The sequence below is a fragment of the Eumetopias jubatus genome, unplaced genomic scaffold (assembly GCF_037043125.1).
Source record: "Eumetopias jubatus isolate StellerSeaLion01/CBP00866 unplaced genomic scaffold, mEumJub1_p1.0 scaffold_12, whole genome shotgun sequence".
Taxonomy (NCBI): domain Eukaryota; kingdom Metazoa; phylum Chordata; class Mammalia; order Carnivora; family Otariidae; genus Eumetopias; species Eumetopias jubatus.
Window position 1 is genome coordinate 102,266,363 of NW_028274818.1, and position 26,964 is coordinate 102,293,326.

At 42.4% G+C, this 26,964-nt stretch overlaps 1 protein-coding gene across 1 annotated transcript in view; it reads right to left on the reverse strand.

Annotated features, from left to right (window-relative positions):
- STYXL1 (serine/threonine/tyrosine interacting like 1) overlaps positions 1-26,964 on the reverse strand; it is a 52,267-nt gene that overhangs the window by 847 nt on the left and 24,456 nt on the right. The window contains exons 6-8 of the mRNA XM_028109757.2: positions 22,796-22,941; positions 14,628-14,725; positions 12,916-13,028 (exon numbers count right to left, since the gene is read on the reverse strand). Of these exons, the coding sequence (XP_027965558.1) occupies positions 12,916-13,028; positions 14,628-14,725; positions 22,796-22,941 (357 nt within the window). The remainder of the gene's footprint in view (positions 1-12,915; positions 13,029-14,627; positions 14,726-22,795; positions 22,942-26,964) is intronic.

Below are 26,964 nucleotides of genomic sequence, written 5' to 3' on the forward strand. Positions count from 1 at the left end.
TTTCATCACTTCTATTCAACATTGTGCTAGAAGTCCTAACCAGAACAAAAGAGGGAGGGAGAGGAGGGCAGGGGAGGGGACAAGGGAAAAGAAAGAGGCATCCAAATTGGAGAAGTAAAATTACCTGTTTGCAGATGACGTGGTTTCATGTGTAGAAAACCTTAAGGATTATACCAAAAAAATCTGTCAGAATAAATGAATTTAGCAATGTTGCCACATTACAAAATCAACACTCAAAATCAGTTGCATATCTATACGCTAACGATGAACAATCTGAAAAGTAAATTAAGAACACAATTCCATTTACAATAGCATCAATACTTGGAAATAAACTTAACCGAGGAGGTAAAAGACCTGTACCCTGAAAATTATGAAACATGGCTGAAAGAAACTTAAAAAGACACAAATAAATGGAAAGACAACCTATGCACATGGATAGGAAGACTTGATACTGTTAGGATGTCAGTACTACTCAAAGTATCTATAGATTTAATGCAATCTCTACCAAATCCCAACAGCATTTCTTGCAGAAACTGAAAAACCAATCCTAAAATTCATATGGAATCTCAAGGGACCCCCAAGTAGCCAAAACAATCTTGAAAAAAGAGAATAGCACTGGAATTCTCATACTTTCTGATTTCAAATCTCCGAAGTTATTATAAAACTACAGTGATCAAAAAGTGTGGTATTGGCATACAGACAGACATTTAGACCAAAGGAACAGGAGAGACAGCCCAGAAATAAGCCCTTGCATATATGGCCAAATGGCTTCAACAAGAGTGTCAAAACCATTCAAAGGAGAAAGGACAGTCTTTTCCACAAATGGTGCTGGGAAAACTGGACATCCATATGCAAAGAGTCAAGCTGGACCCCTACCTCACACTATGTACAAAATAAACTCAAAATGATTGAAGACCTAAATGTGAGAGCTTAAACTATAAAAATCCTAGATGAAAACATGGGAGAAATGCTTCATAACATTGGATTTGGCAATGATTTCTCTGATAAGACACCAAAAGCACAGGTGATTAAAAAATGGACAAATTGGACTACATCAAAATAACAAACTTCTATGCACCAAAAGACACGATCAACAGAGTGAAAAGGCAGCCACAGAATGGGAGGAAACATTCCAAAATCATATGTCTGATATATATCCAGGTGTTAATATGAAGAATATAGAAAGAGCTTCTAAAACTCAACAGTAACAACAAAAGCCCAAACAACCCAACTAAAAAAACAGGCAAAGAACTTGAATAGACATTTCTCCAAAAGATAAATGAATGATCAATAAGCACATAAAAAGATTTGCTCAACATCACTAATCATTAGGGAAATGCAAATCAAAACTACAATGAGATACCACCTCACACCCATTAAGATAATTATTATATTTAAAAAAAAAAAACAAAAACAGAACACAACAAGCACTGGCAGGAATGTAGAGGAACTTGAACCCTTCTGCACTGTTGGTGGGAATGTAAAATGGTGCAGCCGCTATGGAAAAACAGTATGGAGATTCCTCAAAAAATTAAAAATAGAGATACCATATAATCCAGCAATTCCACTTCTGGGTATCTACCCAAAAGAACTGAAAGCAGGGTCTTGAAGAGATATTTATACACCCATATTTGTAGCAGCATTATTCACAATACCTAAAACATGGAAGCAACCCAAGTGTCCATCAATGGATGAATAGAAAAACAAAATGTGGCATACATACACAATGGAATATTATTCTATCTTTAAAAAGAAGGAAATTCTGACACACGAGACAACATGGATGTACCTTGGGGACATTATGAGAAGTGAAATAAACCAGGCAACAAAAAGACAAATACTGTGCGATCCACTGATATGAGGTACCTAGAGTAGTTGAGATCAGAGAGACAGGGAGTAGAATGGTGGCTGCATGGCCTGAGGGAGGCAAGAATGGGGAGTTAGTGTTTAATAGGCATAGAGTTTCAGTTTTACAAGATGAAAAGAGTTATGGGGATGGATGATGGTGATGGCTGTACAACACTAGAAAGTACTTAATACCACTGAACTGTACACTTTAAAAAAAAAAGGTTAAGGGGTGCCTGGGTGGCTCAGTCGGTTAAATGTCCAACTCTTGGTTTTGGCTCAGGTCATGATCTCAGGGTCATGAGATCAAGCCCCATGTCAGGCTCCACGTTCAGTGTGGAGTCTGCTTGAGATTCTCTCTCCCTCTGCCCTGCCCCCCTCTTGCATGTGCTCTCTCTCTAAAATAAATAAAATCATTTAAAAAGTGGTTAAGATGGTAAATGTTGCATTATGTGTATTCTAACACAATACAAAGAGAGAAAAAAACTACAATGAGATGCCACCTCATACCCATTAGGATGGCTACCATTTAATAAAAAACGACAGAAAATACAAGTGTTGGCAAGGATGTGGAGAAACTGGAACCCTTGTGCACTGTTGGTGGGAATGTAAAATGGTGTAACTGCCATGGAAAACAGTAGAGTGATTGCTCAAAAAAGTAAAAATAGAATTACCATATGATCCAGCAATTCCACTCTGGGTATATAATACCCAAAATAACTGAAAGCAGGTGGCCAGTGGGGCTTGTGTTTATGGGCTCAAAAGGACAGTAGCAAAACAAGAAATAATTCTTAACTGGCTATCATCCCAAGGCTCAGTGCAAAAGGAGCAGACAGAAACACCTATCTTCCAGTCTTCCCCTGAGAAAGATATATTTACATACTTTTAAAGTTGCTTCCAATCAGCCTGAATCCAAGTGCAGACCGAGATCCTCCCCTTTAGGGCACTGATAGGTCTTGGCAAACCCTCAATTACTGAGAGCCACTAAGAACAAAGCAGGCTGCTTGGACAATGGGAAAGGTCTGAGAGATAACCAAGAACTAGCAAAGAGTTTAACCATAAGGTTCATTTCCTACACCAGGCCACTCCTTCAAGACTGGGAAAGGTGGCTGTTTTCCCTAATGCATAGAAACCAACAGAGTCAAGGAAAATGAAAAAACAGAGGAATACATTCTAAATGAAAGAAAAAGATAAAACCTCATAACAACCTCTTAATGAAATGGGGAGAAGTGATTTACCTGATAAAGAGTTCATGTCATAATGATGCTCACCGAGGTCAGGAGAACAATGCATGAACAAAATGAGAATTCCAACTAAGAGACAGAAAACAAAGTACCAAACAAATCACAGAGCTGAGGGATACAATAACTGAACTGAAAAAAATACAATAGAAGGATTCAATCACAGACTACATGAAGTGGAAGAAAGGATCTGTGGACTCAAACACAGTGGAGTGGAATCAAAGCAGAAAAAGAAGAAAGAAAACAAGAGAAGAGAAGGAAGAGGAAAGAAAAGAAAAGGAAAAGAAAAGAGGAAGAAAGGAAAGAGGGAAAGAAGGAAGGAAGGAAGGAGAAAACAGTGAGCATATCTTAAAGGACTTATGAGCAGTATCAAGAGGATCGATGTTAACATTACAGGGGTCCCAGAAGGACAAGAAAGAGAAAGGGGCAGCCAACTTATTTGAAGAAATAACACTGCATACTTCCCTAACCTGGAAAAGGAAATAGATATCCAGAGCCCAGAGAATTCCAAAAAAGATGCACCCAAAGAGATCCACACCAAGACCTATCAAAATTAAACTGTCAAAAGTTAAAGACAAGGATGGAATCTTAAAAGCAACAAGGGAAAAACAACTTGGTACACACAAGGGAAGCCCCATTAAACTCTCAGCAGATTTTCAGCAGAAACATTGCAGGTCAGAAGGAAGTGATGTGATATAGTCAAAGTGCTGAAAGAAAAAAACTGCCAACCAAGAATACTCTACAGAGCATAGCAGTCCTTCAGAATTGAAGGAGAGATAAAGAGTTTTCCAGGCAATCAAGAGTTGAAGAAGTTAATCACCTCTAGACCAGCTTTACAAGAAATGTTACAGGGATTTAAGCTGAAATGTTACAGGGATTTACAAGAAATGTTACAGGGATTTAAGCTGATAAGTAACAGAAAAACAGGCAAGTATAAATATCACTGGTAAAGTAAAATTCAGAATAATCTAATGTAAAGGTGGTAGGTTCACTTATAAATCTAGTATGAAGGTTAAAAGACAAAAATAGTACAAATAGCTGTAACTACATCTTTAATGATATAAAAAACAAAAAGATGTAAATTGTGACATCAAAACCATAAAATGTGGGAGTTGGGTAGTAAAGATGCAGAGCTTTAGACTGTGTTCAAATTTAAGTTGTTATCAACTGAAGACAGACTGTTATAAGTTGTTTTATGTAAGCCTCATAGTAACCACAGAGCAAAAACCTATAATAGATACACAAAAGATAAAGGAATAGCATACCACTATGGACAAATCACCAAATCACAAAGGAAGAGTGCAAGAGAACGAAAAAGGAATTACAAAAATAGCCAAAATACAGTTAACAAAATGGCAGTAAGTCCATACCGATCAATAATTACCTTAAATGTAAATGGACTAAATTCTCCAATCAAAAGACAGAGTGTCTATATGCTGCTTAAGACACTCACTTCAGATGTTCGGGCACACACAAACTGAAAGTGAAGGGACAGCAAAAGATACTCCATGCAAATGGAAACCAGAAGAAAGCTGGGGCTGCTATACTTATATCAGACAAAATAGACTTTAAGACAAAGACTGGAATAAGAGACAAAAAAGGTCATTATGTAATGATAAAGGGGTCAATACAACAAGAGGATGTAAAATTTATAAATATTTATGCACCCAACATGGGAGCACCTAAATATATAAACTAAATATTAACAGACCTAAAGAGAGAAATAGACAGCAATATAATAATAGTAGGGGACTTTAATACCCCACTTTCATCAACAGATAGGTCATCCAGACAGAAAATCAATAAGGAAACACTGGCCTTAAATGACACAATAAACCAGGTGGACTTAACAGACATTTACAGAACATTCCATCCCAAAGCAGAATACACATTCCTCTCAAGTGCACATGGAACATCCTCCAGGACAGATCACACATTAGGCCACAAAACAAATCGTAATAAATTTGAGAAGACTGAAATATTATCAAGCATCTTTTCTGACCACAGTGGCATAAAACTAGAAAGCAATTATAAGAAAAAATTGGAAAATGCAGGGCGCCTGGGTGGCTCAGTTGGTTAAGCGACTGCCTTCGGCTCAGGTCATGATCCTGGAGTCCCTGGATCGAGTCCCGCATCGGGCTCCCCGCTCAGCGGGGAGTCTGCTTCTCCCTCTGACCCTCCCCCCTCTCATGTGCTCTCTCTCTCTCATTCTCTCTGTCTCAAATAAATAAATAAAATCTTTAAAAAAAAAAAAAGAAGAAATTGGAAAATGCAAAATATATGGATACTACTGAAGAACCCATGGGTCAATGAAGAAATCAAAAGAGAAATCAAAAATATCTTGAGGGGCACCTGGCTGGCTCAGTTGGTGGAGCATACAACTCTTTAATCTCAGGGTTGTGGGTTCAAGCCCCGCACTGGTTATAGAGATTACTTAGAAATAAAATCTAAGAAAGAAAAAATGAGAAGAAAAGGAAAGAAAGGAAAAGAAAAAGAAAAAAAAGGGGGCCTGGGTGGCTCAGTCATTAAGTGTCTGCCTTCGGCTCAGGTCACGATCCCAGGGTCCTGGGATAGAGCCCCGCATCGGGCTCCCTGCTCGGTGGGAAGCCTGCTTCTCCCTCTCCCACTCCCCCTGCTTGTGTTCCTTCTCTCGCTGTGTGTCTCACTGTCAAATAAATAAAATTTAAAAAGAAGGAAGGCAGGAAGGCAGGAAGAGAGAAAGAAAGAAAGAAAAGAAAGCCCTAAAGTCTCCATCAAAAAAGCGTTAGGACTAATGAACAAATTCAGTAAAGTTACAGGATACAAAATCAATATACAAAAATCAAGTGCACTTCTATGCATTAATAATGAACTATGAGAAAGAGAAATTAAGAAAACAATCCCATTTACAACTGCATCAAAAAGAATAAAATATCTAGGCATAAATTTAACCAAGGAGGTGGAAACCTGTACACTGAAAATTATAAGACATTGATAAAAGAAACTGAAGAAGACACAAATAAATAGTAAGATATTCTGTGCTCATGGATTAGAAGGATCAATATTGTTAAAATGTCCATACTACCCAAAGCAATCTACAGATTCAATACAATCCCTATCAAAATTCCAATGGAATTTTTCACGGAAATAGAACAAACAATCTTAAAATGCGTACGGAACCATAAATGACCCTCAAATACCTAAAGCAATCTTTAAAAAGAAGAACAAAGCTGGAGGCATCACATCCAGATTTTGAACTATATTACAAAGCTACAGTAATCAAGGCAGTATGGTATTGGCATAAAAACATACATATAGATCGATGGAACGAAATGGTCTAGAAATAAACCCACACATATATTTTCAATTAATTTATGACAAAGGAGATGAGAATATACAATGGATAAAGGTCAGTCCCTTCAATAAATGGCATTGGGAAATCTGGACAGTCACATGCAAAATAGTGAAACTAGACCATGTCTTACTCCACACATAAAAATACACTCAAAATAAATTAAAGGTTTGAATGTAAGACCTGAAACCATAATGCTCAGAAGAAAACATATCCAGTAAGCTCCCTGGTATCAGTCTTGGTGATGATATTTTGGATTTGATACCAAAACCAAAGGTAACAAGAACAAAAATAAACAAGTGGGACTACATCACACTAAAAAGCTTTTGCACAATGAAGGAAACCATCAACAAAATGAAAAGGCAACCTATAGAATGGGAGAAAACATCTGTAGATCATATATCTAATAAGGGGTTAATACCCAAAATATATAAAGAACACTTGCAACTCAATAGAAAAAAAAAATCTTATTTCAAAAAGAGCAAAAGATCTGAATAGACATTTTCCCAAAGAAGACATACAGATGGTCAACAGGTACTTAAGAAGGTGCTCAACATTACTTATCATCAGGGAAATGCAAATCAAAATCACTAATGAGCTATCACCTCACACCTGTTAGAATGGCTATTACCAAAAAGGTAAGAAATAACAAGTGCTGACAAGGATAAGGAGAAGAGGGAACCCTACGCACTGCTGATAGAAATGTAAATTGGTGCAGCCACTAGGAAACGTATGGAGGTTCATCAAAAAAGTAAGAACAGAACTACCACATGATCCAACAATTCCACTTCTGGGTATTTATCCAAAGGAAACAAAAATACTAACCCAGAAAGATATCTGTACCCCATGTTCACTGCATTATTTACAATAGCCAAAACATGGAAACAACCTAAGTGGCCTTTGATGGATGGATAAAGAAGATGTGAAATGGAATGGAACACACAATGGAATATTATTCAACCATTGAAAAGGAGGAAATCCTGCCATTTGTGACAACATGGATGGACCCTGAAGGCATTATGCTAAGTGAAATAAGTCAGAGAAAGACAATTATCATACGATCTCACTTATAAGAGAGCCTTACTTATGGAGCCTAAAAAACAAACAAACAAACTCAACTCAGACACAGAGACTAGAGTGATGGTTGCCAGAGGTAGGGGCCAGGGCTGGGCAAAATGGGTCAAAGTGGTCAAAAGGTACAAACTTCCACTTACAAAATAAATAAGTCCTATGGGTATATACAGTATGGTGACTACAGTTAATATTGTATTATTTATTTTATTTTTTAAAGGCTTTTATTTTTATTTATTTGACACACACAGAGAGAGAGCACAAGCACAAGCAGCGGGAGGGCCAGAAGGAGAAACAGCGTCCCCACTGAGCAGGGAGCCCAATGCAAGGCTCAATCCCAGGATCATGACCTGAGCCAATGGCAGATGCTTAACCAACTGAGTCACCCAGGCACTACTGTATTGTTTATTTTAAAGTTGCTAAGAGAGTAGGTCTTAAAAGTTCTTGTCACAAGAAGAAAATTTTTTAACTATATGTGGTGATGGATGTTAATCATTTTATAGTGATCATTGAATAATTGTTGTATACCTATAATATTACATGTCAATTATATCTTAATAAAAAGTAAAGCAGAAAAAAAATAATTGAAAGTAGGATCTCAAAGAGATATTCATACACCCATGTTCACAGCAGCATTATTCACAAAACAGACAAAAGGTGGAACCCAAGTGCCCATCAACAGATGAAGGGATAAATAAAACGTGTGTATACACACACACTGGTATGTATCTAACAGAGCATCAATATATGTGAGGCAAAAACTGATAGAACTGCAAGGAGAAATCGATGAATCCACTGTCACAGAGACTTCGTCACCTCTCTCTCAGTAATGGACAGATAGAACAGGCAGAAAATCAGGATGACCATAGCTGAACCCAACAGCATCATTAACTCAATATAACTGACATCTATAGAAATATCCCATCCAATAACAGAACACACATTCTTCTCACACTCAAATAGAATATTCACCAAGATGAATGTTCATCTAAATCAATCATCTCAGCTTCCCTCTTGGGAAATGAAAAATAAAAGAGTAAATTAAGCCCAAGATAAGTCAAAAAAAAGAAATAATAAAAATTAAAGCAGGGGTGCCTGGGTGGCTCAGTCAGTTGAACTTCCAACTCTTGGTTTTGGCTCAGGTCATGATCTCAGGGTTGTGGGATTGAGCCTCATATTGGGCTCTGTGCTCAGTGGGGAGTCTGCTTGAGATTCTCTCTCTCCCTCTCCCTCTGCTCCTCCCCCCCACTCTCTCTCAAAAATAAATAAAATCCTTAAAAAATTAAAGCAGATATCAATGACATTGAAAACAGAAAATCAACAGAAAAAAATCAATGAAACCAAAAGTTGGTTCTTTGGGAAAAAAAAATCTGCAAAATTGATACGCCTCTAGCCAGGCTACTAAGAAAAGGAGAGAAGATACAAATTATTAATATCAGAAATGAAAAATGAGACATCAGTACAGAGCCCATGGACATTAAAAGGATAATAAAGGAATACTATGAACAACTCCATGTCCACATAGAATCTAGATGAAATAGACCAATTTCTTGCAAGACACAATCTGCCAAAACTGACACAAAATCACACAATCTGAATAGGCCTATATCTATTAAAGAAATTGAATCAGGGGCACCTGGGTAGCTCAGTCATTAAGCGCCTGCTTTCGCCTCAGGTCATGATCTCAGGGTCCTGAGATCAAACCCCGCATTGGGCTCCCTGCTCGATGGGAAGCCTGCTTCTCCCTCTCCCGCTCCCCCTGCTTGTGTTCCTGCTCTCGCTCTCTCTCTCTCTCTCTGTCAAATAAATAAATAAAATAAAGAAATTGAATCAATAAATAAAAAAAAAATTATCTTCCAAAAGAGAAAGCACCAGGCCAAGATGGACTCACTGGTGAATACGACATACAACAGAATATGATTCAACCTTAAAAAGTAAGGAAATTTGGGGTGTCTGGGTGGCTCAGTCATTAAGCATCTGCCTTCGGCTCAGGTCATGATCCCAGTGTCCTGGGATTGAGCCCTGCATCAGGCTCCCTGCTCAGCAGGAAGCCTGCTTCTCCCTCCCCCACTCCTTCTGCTGTGTTCCCTCTCTCGCTGTGTCTCTGTCAAATTAAAAAAAAAAAAAAAATCTTAAAAAAAAAAAAAAAGCAGGGAAATTTGAACACATGCTATAACATGAACAAACCTTAAGGATATTATGCTAAGTGAAATAAGCCAGTCACAAAAGGACAAATACTGTATGATTTCATTTATGTGAGGTACCTAGAATAGTCAAATTTATAGATACAGGAGGTAGCATGGTAGTTGCCAGGGGCTGGGAAAAGAGGGGAATGGGGAGACGTTATTTAATGGATATAGAGTTTCAGTTTTGCAAGATGAAAAGAATTCTGGAGATGGGTTGCACAACAATGTGATTGTATTTAACACTGCTGAATTGTGTGTAATTAAAAATGACAGAGATGGTAAATTTTGTGTTATGTGCATTTTGCCATTATGAAAAAAAAAAAATCCATGGTACCCTGGGGGGAGCTATGTAGTTATAAGGTTTACTAAGTCCTGGTCAGGTCAGATTGGGCCCTTGAGGACAAACCATAACCATAGCCCCCCATGCTCTCTGCTCACAACCCCTTTCTGGCCCACAAAGCATCTGCTGGGACTCACAGCAAACACCAGCGGGTTAAAAGGGGAAAGGGTCATGGCCAGGTAACTCTTGGTAAGGGGAAGCAGCTAGCCCACAGCCCCATTCTTCAGACTCAAGGCCTGTGCTTTCCCTGCTGCCTTAGGGCCCTGTGGAAAGCCCAGATTCCAAAACTGGGTCATGTGGCTTTGGATTCCAACTCTGCCACTTACAGATATGGGGCCTTGGGCAAATTACTCAGCCTCTATAAGCCTCCTGCAAAACGGGGTTAATAACATGCTGCAGGGTCACTGTGTTTTCATCACACATAAAGTATTCACAAAGGCATGTGGGAAGCATTCTGCCAATGTTAGCTATTATAATACCTCAGGAGTTGGTTTGCGATTTTGTTCTTTTTTTTCCTCGGAAGATTTTTTTTTTTTTTTTTAAAGATGTCATTTGTTCACTTGACAGAGAGAGACACAGTGAGAGAGGGAACACAAGCAGGGACAAAGTTACTCCCAGTAGTTTAAAGGAACTGAAATAGGTTTCTTAAGGGCTCACTGGCTCTGGGAGCCCATACGACCTTGTGCCAAAGCTTTGAAAGCCAAGGGCAGACAGGGTGGCCCTGGATACCAGATTCTTCCCAGTTCACTCCTCAACTTCCCATTCCTGGTCTTGGTACCCCCAGGGGACTGAGTTGGGACCATAAGCCCCAGGAAGCAGTCTATTGCCCAAGAGTGGCCCACACCCTTTTGCCAGTCCCATGGGCTCTGACCATCACCGTTGACAACAGCCAGGGGCACAGCTGCTTTTGCCGAGACTTATCTAGATGGCATCTCAGGACACAATGCCCAGCAACGGGACTTCCCTATACATGAGACAGAGATTGCTGCCCCAGGATGGGAGCCCCAGGGCTTCTGCCGAGAGCAAGGGCAATCTGGCCCTCAGGGGCCCAAGCACCTGTCCACCCACTGACCACTGACAGCGACAGCTACACCCAGACAGGCCTCACCCTCCCTGCTGGAGTCATGCAGGGGCCAGTAAAGGTCAGGGTGTGGGCCTACATGTGCCCCGTCGCTGAGGGGGCCTGGCCCTCACTGCTGGAGAACTCAGAGGAGCCAGGTGGGAGTCCTCTCTCTGTTCTCCCCCCAGCCAGCTGGGGAAGCAGCTTGTCATCTGCCTGTGATATGAACAAAGAGACGACTGTGACTTGCTGGTCAGGGCTGGGAAGCATCACGAAACATCAGAGTCACAAGGCTATCAACCTTTTTGTGCCTAAACCTCACTGTGAGCGATCAGGAAGCCAGGACCACCACAGGCCAGGTGTCCAAATGGCCCCATGCAAGCTCCAGGGGACCTCGAGTCCCGTAACGCCCCCTGCAGGCAGAGGGCTCGGCCTGCCTTCCCCCAGCTCCCCGTCTTCTCTTTCTCTATGTTCCAGCTCAACAAGGCAGCGAAGAAGGTTCCTTGCAGGCCTGAACCCATTCCTGGGAAGGTGGCTGGAGAGACATCTCTATAGGAGCAACGGCAGAGGCCTCCCTCCCCAGATTTATGAGAAACTTCACCCCCTTTCCCCCAGCACACCCCAAAATACTCAAGCGGGCAAGGATCCCTGACAATTCACCTTGCACAGGGTGAGAGAACAGGGTTCTGGGCCTCTCGCTCCAGGCCCCGTGATTCTGCCTCCAGACACTTTTCTTTTTCAATTGTGGTAAAACAGACGTAACAGAGAACTCCCCATTTTCACCATGTTTGGAGGTCCGGTTCAATGGCAAGAAGTACATTCACCATGTTGTATGACCGTCAACACTGTCCATCTCCAGAACTTTGACATCCATGAAACAACTCCCCATTCCCGCAGCATAATGTCCTCCGGGTTCATCCATGTGGCAGCAGGTGTCAAAATGTCCTTCCTTGGCAAGGCTGAGTAACAGTCCATTGTGTGGACAGACCATTCGTTTACTATGCTTTCATCTGTCGATGGACAGATGGGTTACTCCCACCTGTTGGCTATGGTGAGTAATGCTGCTCCGAACACGGCCCCACAAACATCTGAGCCCTGGCTTCCACTCCTACAGGTGGAACTGCTGGCTACCCGAGACTCTTTCTAGCTGGCAATTTCACCCCCAAAGAGCACGTGGGGCCAACATCCTAAACCGCTGGCAATGGGCTCTGACCATGGTCATTCTCTGACCCTCCCCCCTTCCTTCAAGCACAGCCCTGGGCATACTTGGGAGCTTTTCGGGTCCCACCGAAGCCCTCTGAAGTCATGCAAAAGCTGTGCCTCCCCTCGGGGCAGGCCGCCATCTCCTCGTGCTGTGGGAAGGCACTGCCCTCGGCCTCACAAGCGCTGGTCGAACGGGGTTTGTGGTGACAGGTCTCCACCCCCTTCTCCGGTCCCGGTCAAGACTGTTGGAGTAGGTGCCCTTGGAGCCCTGACAGGGTCGTAGTTCTCTGGCTCCAAGCAATAACCAAAATGCGCCTCCATTGAGAAGCCTGAATGAACGCTGGTAGAGAGATTGATAGCAGAGGGGGACACGCGGATGGTGCTGCTGGCCGTGGCCTTGCCCAGCCTGAGTCCCTGGGCCTGTCCCATAGGCCATGCAACAGCCTCAGCCTCTGACCCAGATCTTTGGGACCTTGCCCTTGGGTGTGGTATGCTGGGTGAAGCACTGGACTTGGGAGTTCCCTTTCCAGATCCTTCTCCTCCCACCCCCCAGTTAGGGCCCCCTTCCTCCCAGGTCCAGCTCTGACCCTGCCTGCTGGAGGTAGCTGCAGTCTGAGCCTTGACCGGGCAATGCATACCTTCAAGGTCTGCTCCTTCCAGTGCATGAGGAAGGCCAAGGTGGCCGCACAGCTGCGACTGATGCCCAGGGTGGAAAAGACCAGGATGACCGAGCCAAGCCGGAGGTGAATTTCTGCAAGAGGAAGGAAAGGTGTGGGGAGGGGGCAGTGGGGCACATGGGATGTGAGTTGCTGGCTTCAGTGGGCCCATGGTCCAGGAGTGAGTTCGGACCCAGCCCACCATGTCCTGGGCTAGTCCCGTGACCTCTCTAGGACACCGTTTTGTCACCTGGCAAACAGGGACCCTCAGACCTCACTGGCAGTCCAAGAGAATCACATTGGGTGTTCAGCATTACCCTGCAAAGGCCTTTTCTTGGCTCCCCAGGCTGCCAGCCCAGGAAGCTCTACTACCAGTTGGCCTCCCCAGGTGGGACGAGAGGATGCTCCCCCCACCCGACTCCCAGCCACTTGGATGCCGACAGAGATGGGAGGAAATCTAAGCTGGCTTCCTAAGCTAGCCCGGTCACCCCTAAGAACTGGAGATAAACGTATCAGGGCACCTGGGTGGCTCAGTCGGTTGGGTGTCTGCCTTCGGCTTGGGTCATGGTCCCAGGGTCCTGGGATCGAGACCCATATTGGGCTCAGAGCCTGCTTCTCCCTCTGTCCTTCCCCTGACCCCAACTTGTGCACTCTCTCACTCTTGCTCTCAAAAATAAATAAGATCTTAAAAAAAAAAAAAAAACTGGAGATAAACATATCAAACGTGAAATCACAGACTATCAGCACTGGAGGAGGACCCCGAGATGATGAAGGCCAAGTGCCTCATCGTATGGACAAGGAAACAGAGGTACAGAGCAGTTAAGGACTGGCCCAGAGCCACCCAGCAAGGTAGGGCTGGATAGGGGCCCTCCGTGCCACAGGGCTCTGCCATCCCGTGGCCGGACACGTGGCAAGTCACAATCTCAGATACTAGTCAAGTGATAGTTGCAACCTCTTGGGCAAATAAGGGATGTTTGGGCCAACACGTCATCTTCCAGCCTCCTGTGCAACCCCTCAAGCTGGGGCAGCATTGGTGTGGACCCGACTCAACCTCACTCTCTCCAGCCCATCTTGCTCTCCTTGGGCAACCCTGGCCCCGGAATGACTGAAAATTCCACCTTCAATGAGCAGTCACTGCCATGTGTGGTGGGAGAGCCGAAAGGGCGCTGTGCACACAACCAGGGATCGTGGAAGTCAGGGCTGGGAGGGTTCCAGAGTTTTCCTTCCACCCCACCCTGCAGACCAGACAGTAGGGAAGAGATGGAGCACGATTCGCCTGTGGGTCCCCAGAGCCCAGCCCAGAGCAGGCGTCCCTGAACGCCTGCACCCACGGTGGGTCAACCCGCCCATTGCCCAAGAGGCTCAGCGAGGCCAGGACTGGGGCTTGGTCAGCCCCCAGAGGTCCTAGTGGTTCAGCCAGGGCCACAACATGGGGTACTCAATCGACAATCTGGTGCTCTTATTTGGCCCCATGTCCCGAGGTAAATGTGTGGCTGTCCACATGGCCAAGGGCTCCTGAGGGCTGAGCTTGTCCTGGGGCTTGGCCACCCCTGGCTGGGCTTGTGCTGGGCCCTGCCCTTCCTCTCCTCAGTGCTGGCTGTCCTGATCAGGAACAGCCGTGTAGACAAGGTGCCACAGCCCCTCTGGCCCCTGGGCACAGGCCAACCGCTGCCTAATCAGAGATTGCTCCTTACCAAGGAAGTGACAGAGGTGCCGTAAAAAGGGGAAAATGTTGGCTTCCAGGGAATCTTCAATCTTGATGTGCAGAAGTTTGTCACTGTCATCTACAAAACTAAACAGAAGGAAAGCCCAGGAAATCAGGCGGACTGGCACACAGCCCCCCTGGAATGAGCCTTGTGCACAGCAGCGGGACCACATTGCAGCAATGCTGAGTGGGCTTCAGGGAGAGGTGGCAAATAACTGAGCCTGTCTCAGAAAACAAGCACCCGCTTCATGGGGGTGTTGTGCAGATTAAATCAGTTCATCTATGGAAAGCATTTGGCAATCTGCTTGGCACACAGTAAATGCTCAACAAATGTGACATCATTATCATTAACCACTCATGGTACTTTCCTAGAGTATGGTGCGGAAAGCCAGATGAGGATGGGCAGGAATATGTAATGAGCTTGGAGAATGAGCCTGCTACGTTAAATGGAGAAAGCCAGGTAAGAGAGATGGAGAGTGGAGCGGGGCGGGTGGCTGTCTGAGACACAGTGGTCAGCGAAGGCTTTGAGCAGAGGCTTCAAGGAGGTAATGGAACAAGCCAGGCAGCCATCTGAGGAAAGAGGGTTCTGGGTAAGGGAGAACACGAGTGCAAAGGTGCTGAGAGGCAGTATGTTTAATGGACTCGAGAAACAACAGAGAGGTAAGAGTGGCTAGAACATCCCGAACAAGGCAGAGAGGGGACGGCCAGGAGGTAGAAGATGCGTGCAAGGAGCCTGCAAAACATTTGGCATGCATTAAGTACTTGGGCAATGTTAATTATGAAGACTGTGGTCTACTGATGACATTGGGCAGCATGTAGACCACTGTAGCATGCAGGAAGCTGCAGTGGATTCAGAAATAAAGGGAGGCTGGTTTAGTTTCAGCAGATCAAGCACAATGCCCATCCCTCCATCTGTCCATCCATCCTTTCTTCCCCATTTCTCTCTCTCTCTGTCTCTCTCTCTGTCTCTCTCTCTCTCCCCCTCCCCCATCTACCCATCCATCCATCTATTCATTCTTTCCTCAATGCCTATTGTGTGCCAGACCTTGGGCTGGACCCTAGTGGACAGAAGCTGAACCAAAGAGGGCCAGCCTCTCCCAGCTTCAAGGAGCTCCCAGTCTGATGGGGGAGGCAGACACAGAAACAAATAACCCCAATCCAACCGGCTAGATTTGGGGATAAAGACCTGCATGTGATACTGGAGAGGAAGGGCAGGGAGAAGTTGAGGGAGCTGGGAAAAGCTTCACAATGTAGGAGGCATCTAGATGGAGAAGGTGGAAGGAGAGAAGGTTACTATATAAAAATCAGCTGCATTTCTACACACTAGCAACAAACAATCAGAAAGTGAAATTTTAAAAATACCATTTATAACCACCTCAAAAATACCAAATACTTGGGAAGAAATCAGACACAAGATGTGCAAGACCTGTACACTGGAAACTATAAAACATTTTTTAGAGAAATGAAAGAGCAAAGTAAATGGAGGGGTAGACCCCTGTTCATGATCAGGAGACTCAACATTGGTAAGATGTCAGTTCTCCCCAAACTGGCCTATTGGATTCAGTTCTATCCCAGTCAAAATTCCAGCAGGTTTTCTGTAGAGACCTACAAGGTGATTCCAAAATTTATTGGAAATGCAAAGGAGACAAGTTTGAAAAAGAACGAAAGGGGAGGACTGGCTCTACCTGACTTCACCATTTCTTATAAAGCTATAGTAGTCAAAAATACAGATGGATATAAAGAAAAACACAGGCCAATAAAAAAGAATTAAAAATCCAGTTATAATACCACACACATATGGTCAACTGATTTCCAGCAAAGGTATCTAATCAGTCAAAGGGAAAGGATCTTTTTTTTCCCCCCAACAAATAATGGCTTCCATATGGAAAACCTTCTACATCTGGCACCATATGCAAGGATTATTTCAAAACGGATCACAAATTCTTAAAGTTAAAACCGTAAAACTTTTAGCAGAAAACATAGGAGAAAATCTTTGTCAAAATTCAAGCGTCTGTATAGGCATGGGTCTGCTTGGACTCTACTCTGCTCCATTGGTGTATTCTTCTATCCTGTACCAATATCACAATGCCTTTCTTGTTTTTTAAGACTTGGTACCTGGTCAAGCAAGTATCCTATTTGTTGTTCTTTGATATTCAGCTATTTTTGGCCTTTGCATTTCCATATAAATTTTAGCATTACTCTAAAACCTACTGGAATTTTATGGGCATTACACTGAATCTATAGATCAATTGGACAAGAACCAAGATCTTTACAAAATGGATGCTTCTAATCCATAACCACAGTACATCCTCTGTTTATTCAGGTAATTTAAAATAACATCTTCTGTGGAGCGCCTGGCTGGCTCCAGTCACAGTAGAGCATGTGACTCTTGATCTTGGGGTTGTGAGTTCAAGCCCCACACTGGGTACAGAGGTTACTTAAAAATGTTTTTAATTAAAAAAAATGTTTTTAATTAAAAATAAAATAACACCTTCTGTTTACTCAGGTAGTCTTAATAATTCCCAGCCATGCTGTGTAATTTTCTGGTGAGAGCTTACACATCCTTAATTAGGTATAATCCTAGGTATTTAATATTTTTATGCTATTGTATGTTTTTAAATCTTCAGTTTGTTTCTCGTTTGTGTGCAGAAAAACAATTGATGTCTGTGTATTTCTTGAATCCAGCAAACTTAAGTCTAATAATCTCTTGGGAGCTTGTTTCAGCTTTTCTGCTTATATAACTATATTGCCTGAATAAAGTATTTTTCCCTTTCAATTCCTATCTTCTTTTTCTTGTCATATTCACTAACTAGGGCCTCTAGTACAGTGTTAAATACTAGTGATAGCTGCGCCTTTGCCTTGTTCCCAGACTCAGAGGAACAATTTCCAATATTTTATCATTAAATGTGATGTTTGCTATAGAGATTTGCATAGATTTTTTTTTTCATTAGATCAAAATTCCCCAAGATTTCCAGTTGCTTGGAGTTTTTCTTTAAATCATGAACGTATGGGGCACCTGGGTGGCTCAGTCATTAAGCGTCTGCCTTTGGCTCAGGTCATGATCCCAGGGTCCTGGGATCGAGTTTTATAAATGCTCCCTCCATGTAAACTTTTTTTTAAAGATTTTATTTATCTGAGAGAGAACATGGAAGTGGCGGGAGGGGCAGAGAGAGAGGGAGAGAAGCAGACTCCCCACTGAGGGAGCCCGATCCAGGGTTTGATCCCATCACCACCACCACCACCCCCTCCCCCGAGATCATGACCTGAACCGAAATCAAGAGTCGGATGCTCAACCTACTGAGTCACCCAGGCGTCCCCCTCCCTGTAAACGTTTTAAAAACTACAGATTCAGCAGTTGCAGGGTGCCATTTTTCTGTCTCTCTTCTGAAGATAATTTAAGTTTTTTTCTTTTCTAGTCTGTTAATATGGTAAATTACATTGATTTTTCTAATGTTGAACCAAGCTGACCTTCCTGGAAGAAATACATTCGGTCATGCATTTCTCTTTATATATTTTTGGGTCAAATTTGCAAAAATTTTGGATCCTTTTATATATTTCTGGATCAAATCCCTTTTATATATTTTTGGGTCAAATTTGCTAAAATTTTATCAAGAATTTTTATACCTATGTTCATGAGGTTTGTCGTTTTATTATAAAGTCTTTGTCAGTTTTGGGTATCAGAGTAATGATGGTCTCATAAATGAATAGGAAAGTGTCCCCTCTTTTATTTTCTGGAAGACTGTGCAGATCAGGTATTATTTCTTCCTTAAATGTTCAGCAGAACTCACCAGTGAAGCCATACGGGCCTAGAGTCCTCTTTGTGAAAAGGTTTTTTAACTATGAATTCAATTTCTTTAATAGATATGGGGCTATTCAGATGACCCATTTCTTGTTAAGTGAGCACTGATAGCTTGAGTCTTTCAAGGAATTGGTTCATTTAATTTAAATTTCAAATGCATTGGCATAAAATAACTCCTAATATTTCCTAATTATTTTTAAATTTTTAATTAAAAATTTTACTGAGATCACTGTAGATTCACATGCGGTTGTAAGAAATACAGAGAGATCCACTGTACACTTTGCCTCGTTTCCCCAATGGTAACATTCTGCAAAACTGTAATAGCACAATCAGTATATTGATGCTGATACAATCTATCAATTGTATTCTGATTTCCCCAGTTTTGCTTGTATTTTGGGAATGCGTGCATGCATGCATGCGTGTGTGTGTGTGTGTGTGTGTAAGAAGTTCTATAAAAATTTATCACCTGGGTGGATTCATGTCCACCACCAGTCAAAATACTGAACAGTTCTAACACCAAAAATGCCTCATGTTGCCCTTTTGTAACCATACCCCCTACCCTCTAACTTCCCTAACTTTTGGTAACCACTAATCTGTCATTTATAAAATTTTGTGATATAAAAAATGCTATTTAAGTGGAACCACATAATATCTAAACTTTTGGGACTGCTGCCTTCTTCTTATTTATTATTGGCTGTGTTAATTCCCTAGAGATTTACCCAAGTTGTTGCATATGTCAATAGTTCATTCTTTTTATTGCTGAGTAGTATTCCATGGTATGTGTATACCACAGTTTGTCTAACCATTCACCAGCTGAATAGCCACTGCAGACATTCATGTACAGGTTTTATGTGAATTTAAGTTTTCACTTCTGTGGGGTAAGTGCCCAGAGAATGTCTTTTAATATCTGTAGGATCTGTAATGAAAATATACCTTCTTTTACACCTAACATGGATAATTTTTGTCTTCTCTCTCTTCTTTTTTGATCAGTTTGGCATAGGTTAGCAATAGTACTTTAAGATTTTATTTATTTGAGGGGGGGGGACACAAGCAGGGGGAGTGGGAGAGGGAGAAGCAGTCTTCCCGGCAAGCAGAGAGCCCGATGTGGGCCTCTATCCCAGGACCCTGGGATCATGACCTGAGCCAAAGGCAGATGCTTAATGACCGAGCCACCCAGGCGCCCCAGTATTGCTCTTTTCAGAGAGCCAACTTTTGTTTTCATTGTGTTTCTCAAATTGTTTTGTTTTCTATTTCACTTATTTCTGCTCTTATCATTATAATTTCCTTCCTTCCTCCTTCTTATGATTTCTAATTTTTTTAAGGTGAAAGTTTAGGTCTTGATTTGATTTGAGACTCTAATATAGGCATTTAGGCTATAAATTTCCCTCTATGCACTGCTTTAGCTGCATCCACAAATTTTGATATGTGGGGTTTTTATTTTCATTCAGTTCAAAATACTTTCTAACTTCCTTTTTGGTTTCTTTGCAACCCACAGGCTACTTAGAAGTGTTTTACTTAGTTTCCAAGCATCGGGAATTCTTCCCAGATATCTTGTTTGGTTTACTGGCTTCTAACTTAATTCCACTGTAGTCAGAGAACATAATTCTTTATAAATTATTTTTGATACTTGTTTTAGTGCCCAGAATAGTCTATCTTGTCAAAAATGTTCCATGTTCTCTTAAAAAGAATGTATACTGTAGAATACATTCAAAGACCAGAAGAACGCTACTGTTATTGGCCAGAATGTTCTATAATTGTCAATTAGGCAATTTTGCTCTTCTACTCTTTGAAATTATAGCCTATTTTCTGTCTGTTGAGAGAGAGATGTTGAAATCTGATTATAACTGTGGATTTCTCTAGAATCTAGAGTCTAGATCAATTGATCATCTTCCCATAATGAAATGACCCTCTTTATATCCAGTAGTATTCTTTGCTATGAAGTTCAATTCATCTAATAATAGAGTCATTCCAAAAGTTGGTGTGTTTCTTTTTTTAATTAGTCATAGCCTGAAGTATCTTTTTCCATCCATTCTAACCTATCTTCATTTTGTATTTAAAAAGTATGTTTCTGGGGCACCTGGCTGGCTCAGTCAGAGAAGCATACAACTCATGATCTGAAGGTCATGGGTTCAAGCCCCACGTTGGGTGCAGAGATTACTTCAATAAATAAACCTAAAAAAAAATAAAGTATGTTTCTTGTAAATAGCCTACTACACCTCTGCCTTTAAATTGGGGGTATTTAGACCATTTGCACTTAGTATGATTATTGACATGATCACCTTGCTATTTGTTTTCTATTGGCCTCATCTCTGTTCCTCTTTTCCTGCCTTCTTTTGGATTTTTTATGATTCCATTTTTTTCTTTTTTTGTCTTATTACTGATAACTGTTTTATTTTTTGTTTTGTTCTAGCTTTTGGTAATTGCTTTAGAGTTTCTAGAACACATCTTTAACTTTTTATTACATTATAACACTTCATGTACATAGAGTAAGAATCTTCCAAGTGTATACTTCCATTCTGCCTCTTCCCGCCTTAGTAAACTATGGGCATACGTGTTACTTCTACATATGTTATAATCTCAAAATACATTGTTACTATTTTTTCTGTGATCAATTATTTTTTTTTTTCATTTTTTTGTCTTGTTTGTTTTTGTTGTTTTAGAGGGTGGGGGGCAGAGGGAGAGGGAGAGAGAGAATCTTAAGCAGGCTCCAGGCTCAGCACAAGCCCAACACAGGGCTCAATCTCATGAACCTGAGATCACGACCTGAGTCAAAATCAGGAGTCAGATGCTTTAACTGACAGAGCCACCCAGGCAGCCCATGTGATAAATTATGTTTTGAAGAGATATAAAAGTGACAGCGAAAGTGTTTTATATTTATCTACATAATTATTTCTGGTGATAAACTTTATGGTTCTTATCAAATTTAGAAAAAAAATTTTGGCTGTTACTTCTTTAAATATGTTTTCTGTCTTTCCACTTTCCTCTTCTTTGGAGATTCCAACTTATACATGTTTCTGTTCTGGTCTTTCTTTAATCTTTTCCTTCCCTGGGTTCCATGTTGGACACTTTCTACCAATGTGTCTTCAAATTCACCAATCTTTTCTTCTGCAGTGTTTAATTCACCAATCTTTTCTTCTGCAGTGTTTAATCTGCCCTTAAATCCATCCAGTGTATGTTTCACTTCAGACACCCTCATCCCTAGCCTAGAGCTAGTTTTTCCTCACAACTGAAGCAACACTTTTCTCAGTGCCCTCTTTGAGGCCCAGTATGTTGTGAGTTTTGTCTACTCTGATTGGAAATGCAAACTACTCTTGGCCCTACATGATCTCTGGGGGTTGTACTGTGTGCTCATTTCTACTGGTTTCTCTCCCAGCCTTGACTCGTTTCCTCACGTGTACGTGCTTATCAGTACTCAGCTGAAGACTCAGGTTGGGGGGGGGGGGGGACTCTGCAGATGTTAAGAGCTTTTTCTTTATATTCAGCTCTCCATTCTCTATTCTCCATGCTACTCTCTCCTGCAAATTCCAGCCAACTTGACCTCTCTGACTTCTCAACTCTATACGCTCAACTCAGAAGGAATGACAGGATCTGTCTTGGCCTGCTTCCTGTACTATGACCTGCAAACAGTCTCCTACTAATAAGCTGGGTCAACTGAGGGGCTCATCTTGCTTTTTTTTTTCTCCCTCCTCTCAGGAATCAATGTCCTATGCTGCCTATTGGCCATTGTCTGGAAACCCCTGTTTTAAGGTTTTGTCTGGGATTTGGGGGTCATTTAAAGTGGAATTGTAAACTGGGTCATGGGGGTGGAGCCCTAAGAGATGGGATTAATGCCCTTGTAAAAGAGGGGCCAGAAGGTGATCTTCTGCCATGAGAGGACGCAGTAAAAATAGGGCTGTCTATGAGCCAGAAAGCAGGCTCTCACTGGACACTGAGTCTGCTGGTGACTTGAGCTTGGATTTTCCCAGCCTGCACACCCATGAGAAAGAAATGTATTCTGTTTATGAACCACTGGTCTATGGTATTCTGCTAGAGCAGCCCCAATGGGCTAAGACAGGGGTCACTTCTCAGAGGGCCTGAGAAGTAGAGTAAAATGGAATACTCCATACCATAATGTTAAATACTAGGAAGGCATTCCTAGTGGTAAGATCTGAAGGGCAAGTATTGGGTCTCAGTGGCAGAGGATGCCACGGCCAAGCCAGGAAATAGACTACAAACCAGGAACAGCTGAAGGTAAGTACAGAGCCTATTCCAGTGTGTGTTGATTTCTAAGGCCCTTTCAGCTCTATAAATGCATGGCACTAGGAATCTTATATAAATGCTTAATTAAAAAAAAAAAAATCAATAGTATTTCTACTCACAATGGCCCTGTCTCCATGGAGACATTGACATGTGCTTTGATTTTCAAATCCTTCTGAATTTTCGGGTCGCAGGCTTGCCTGAAATTGCCCAGGTAGATCTTGCCTGGGATGATTTCAACAGGGTAGGGCTGAAAGGCATCCAGTTCCTGAGGGAAAGGAAGGAGAAAGGGTGCTGTATAGAATACATATGCTATATGTCATAGAAGAAGATATTCTTTCCCCAGGGAAGAAACTGTTTTTGGTTTTTGTTGTTGGATTTTTTTGTTTGTTTTTGTTTTCTGGTTCTTGAAATGTGGCTCAGCATTAGAAAGATACTCCAGAATAATGAATGAGACCGACTTGCATGAGGAGTCAGAAGGCTGATAGTAACAGGACGGAGCCACTGAGCCATGGGACAGTATGCTGCATCTGAACGTGGACATCCCACTTACCCCCCAGGGCACCTGTGTGCACTTTGCTGGGTGCACAAAGATTGGCATCTGAAACCCCTTGATGCAGAACTGCATAAATCCAGAGCGTGTCCAGTAGGGGGAGGGGGAGGGTGGGAAGCCTTATATTATTACATATTATATTATATTATATTATCATTGATGGGACAGCCCTTTTATTATATAATTATATATTATAACTATCTTATTAATGACACAATTATAATTGTATTATATTTTTGGAGGCCACCAGAATTTTAACACCTTCTTAAAAGAAAAAAAACCACTAAAACTACTCACATAGAGCCTATGTGTCATTAGGAAGTAAATTCTGATGAGTTCTGATGTAGACAGGTAGGGAGGTCAGGACACCACTTAAATGGGAGCTCACTGGAATTCCAGGTCCAAAGTTAAGATATGAAAAATTGGGGTTTCTTTGAAAAACAAAGACACAAAGAGGAAGATGATTCCTACATTCCCCCAAAGTGTGTCCTAGAAAACAGTGGTCCCTCGCAATGCACTGTGAAAAAAAGGATTTAGAGAATCAAGTACATATGGGAAGCAGTACCTAGGATATCCCTGTCTCAGAAATTCACAATGTACATTACCAAGTAAAGGCCGGAGAAGTAAACGGCAGCAAAGAAATCCGCTAACTACAGCCACTATGGAAAACAGTATGGAGTTTTTTCAAAAACACTTAGAAATAAAACTACCATATGATACAGCCATCCCACTTCTTGGTATATATCCAAAGGAAATAAAATCACGATGTTGCAGGAGTATCTGCTGTGTTCCTTACAGCATTATTCACAGTAGCCAAGACACAGAAACAACCTAACTGTCCATCGACAGATGAACAGATAAGGAAAATGTGTCATGTATACGGAATGGGATAGTATTCAGTCATGAGAAAGAAGGACATCCTGCCATTTGTGAGCTTGAGGGCATTACTCTAAGTGAAATACAGGAATACCTCATCTTATCGTGCTTCATTTTATTTTGTTTCAGAGATACTGCAATTTTTACAGATTGAGCATTTGTGGCAACGCTGCATCGGGCAAGTCAATCAGTGACGTTTTTCAACAGCATTTGCTCCCTTCGTGTCTCTGTCACATTTTGGTCATTCTCACAAAATTTCCAACCTTCTCATTATTATTATATGTATTATGGGGATCTGTGATCAGTGATTATGACCCACTGAAAGTTCAGATGATGGTTAATATTTTTCAGTAACAAAGTATTTTTAATTAAGGTATGTCCACCATTGGGGCGCCTGGGTGGCTCAGTCAGTTAGGCGTCTGCCTTCCACTCAGGTTATGATCCTGGAGTCCCAGGATTGAGCCCTGCATCAGGCTCCCTGCTTGGCAGGGAGTCTGCTTCTCCCTCTGCCCTTCACCTGATTCATGCTCATTCTCTCTCGCTCTCTGTCAAATAAATAAAATCTTAAAAGAAAAGGGGGGGTATGTCTATTTTTTTTAGACGTAATGCTATTGCCCACTTAACACACTACAGTATAGTCTAAACATAACTTTTATACACAGCAAAAAATTCATTTGCCTTGCTTTATTACAATATTTGCTTTATTGTAGTGGTCTGGAACCAGATCCACAACATTTTCAGGACATGCCCGTAAGTCAGACAGAGAAAGACAACTACTGCATGATCTCACTTATATGTGGAGTCTGAAAAGGCCAAATTCATAGAAACAGAGAGTAGAACAGTGGTTGCCAGGGGCTGGGGAGTGGGGGAAATGGGAGATGTTCATCAAAAGGATACAAACTTCCAGACATAAAGAGGCACAAGTTCATGGGGACTTTAGTTAATACTGTGTTATATACTTGAAAGTTGTGGGGAGAGTAGATCTTAAATGTTCTTACCACCACACACAAAAAATGGTAATTAGGTGAGGTGATGGATAGGTTCAATCACCTATTTGGTGATCATTTCACAATATACTCTAGATGTATCAAGTCAACACACTGTACACCTTAAACTTATATATGTTATATGTCAATTATATCTCAATAAAACTGAAGGGGAAAATTTACAAAATCTGATTGTTCCAAGGAAAGATTATGAGTGTCAACCAGGTGGTTAGAAAAAATTGTCATCAAATAATAATTTACAAACTAGTTGGGAAACAGCCAGTAAAGCATGGCAGGCTAAGACTATTCTCAAAGCGTACCTCCGAGGAACTGCTAAAAACCTTCCTACTGGTTCCTCGGGCTGACTTTGTAGCCCAGATGTTTATCATAACACAGTGGCTACTTGTTTATTATTGGCATGGGCTGAAAATCACTCGTGATATTTAGTACAAAAGCTAAGCATAGCCTCAAGAAAACAAACAAAAACCACACTCACGTTGTATAAACTGTTGTTTCCAATATGATCTGTTTGGAGGTCCCTTTCTTGCGCGAGTGTTCCACGGGAAATGCTGACCTATGTAATTTCAAAGGTCAAACCTAGTTCCAAAATTCCTCTGGCTCCAAGTCGGACTCAGAAATAAGCACTGCAGGCTACTTTGGCTGTCCAGAGGCTTCAGAGCCTTCTGGCCTTAGCCTTAACCCCTCCCAGTGAGCCCACTGCAAGCCTACATCCTTCCCAAGCTGTCAGCCTCAAAAAGCCTTTCTCAAAGAGCAGACAGCAAGCTGAGCCGATGCTCAAGTGTGCGAAAGGGACGCAGGACCCCTCTACCTGCAGACAGGCCTGCTCGATAGGATCCAAAGCCTCCCCAGAGCTCGGGCTGACCACACCCAGGATGCTCAGCTTGCTGGAGCCAAAGGACACCCTCCTAGTTTCATCCGGAAAATCTCACTGAACACCCGACACAGATCTATCAACTCTTCCTGCTGCTTTCAAACCAGCTTCCTTTCCTATGGCTGTGTGGCAGGGAAAAACACACCAGGCTGGTAAGAGCAAGCGCATGTTAATTCTAGATGCCATGATTTTGACACCCACATCCATAAGGATGTCCAAACTGAGCCCGCTGCCCTCCCCCACGCTGCCTCTGCCTCCCGTGTCCCCCACCTGTCACCCACACAGGGAACCAGGGTACTAATTCCAGGCTCCTCCCTCCCCGCATGTCCCGCCCTCACCCCCCCACCCCTCCCTGTGTCTAATCAGCGCCACTACCCAAGTGTTTCCTGAATCTGTCCTCTCCTCACCATGGCGGCCTTCCGCCTTCCCCAGACCCCCCTGGCAGCCCCCACGGGTCTGCTTTCCACACCACGATCACTGGTGAACTTTCTCAAGTGCAATCTGACAGCACCAGGCACCCCGGGGCTCACCATCATCTCTCTCTGGTGTGGGCTTCACGTTTTGGTCCCCGAACCTTTTGCTCCAAGCGAAATCTCATTTAAGGGAGGCCACGTTTAAAGCAGAGGAAATGAGAAGTCGCTCTGTCTAAAGGTCACGTTCAGCGCCGCCACCTGCCCTCCTAGAAGGAGTTCCTTGGGGAGCAGCAGGGACACCCCTGTTTTCCAGTGTCTCAGAACACATAGCAGGAGGGGAGTGGGGCTTTCACTCGTGCCCCTGAACTACTAACAAAAGCCCCAAAGCAGGGAGCGACAAATACTAGGTGCCTACACTCTAAGGAGGGCCACAGACACCTAGGGCAGAACCCTGCTAGCTGCCACCACCAGCCACCACGCACCCCTCTTCCCAATCTACCTAAGACGGGGCGAGGGCAAGTCTCAGGTGTGTACACATGCCAACACTGACCAAAATGTACATTTAAATACG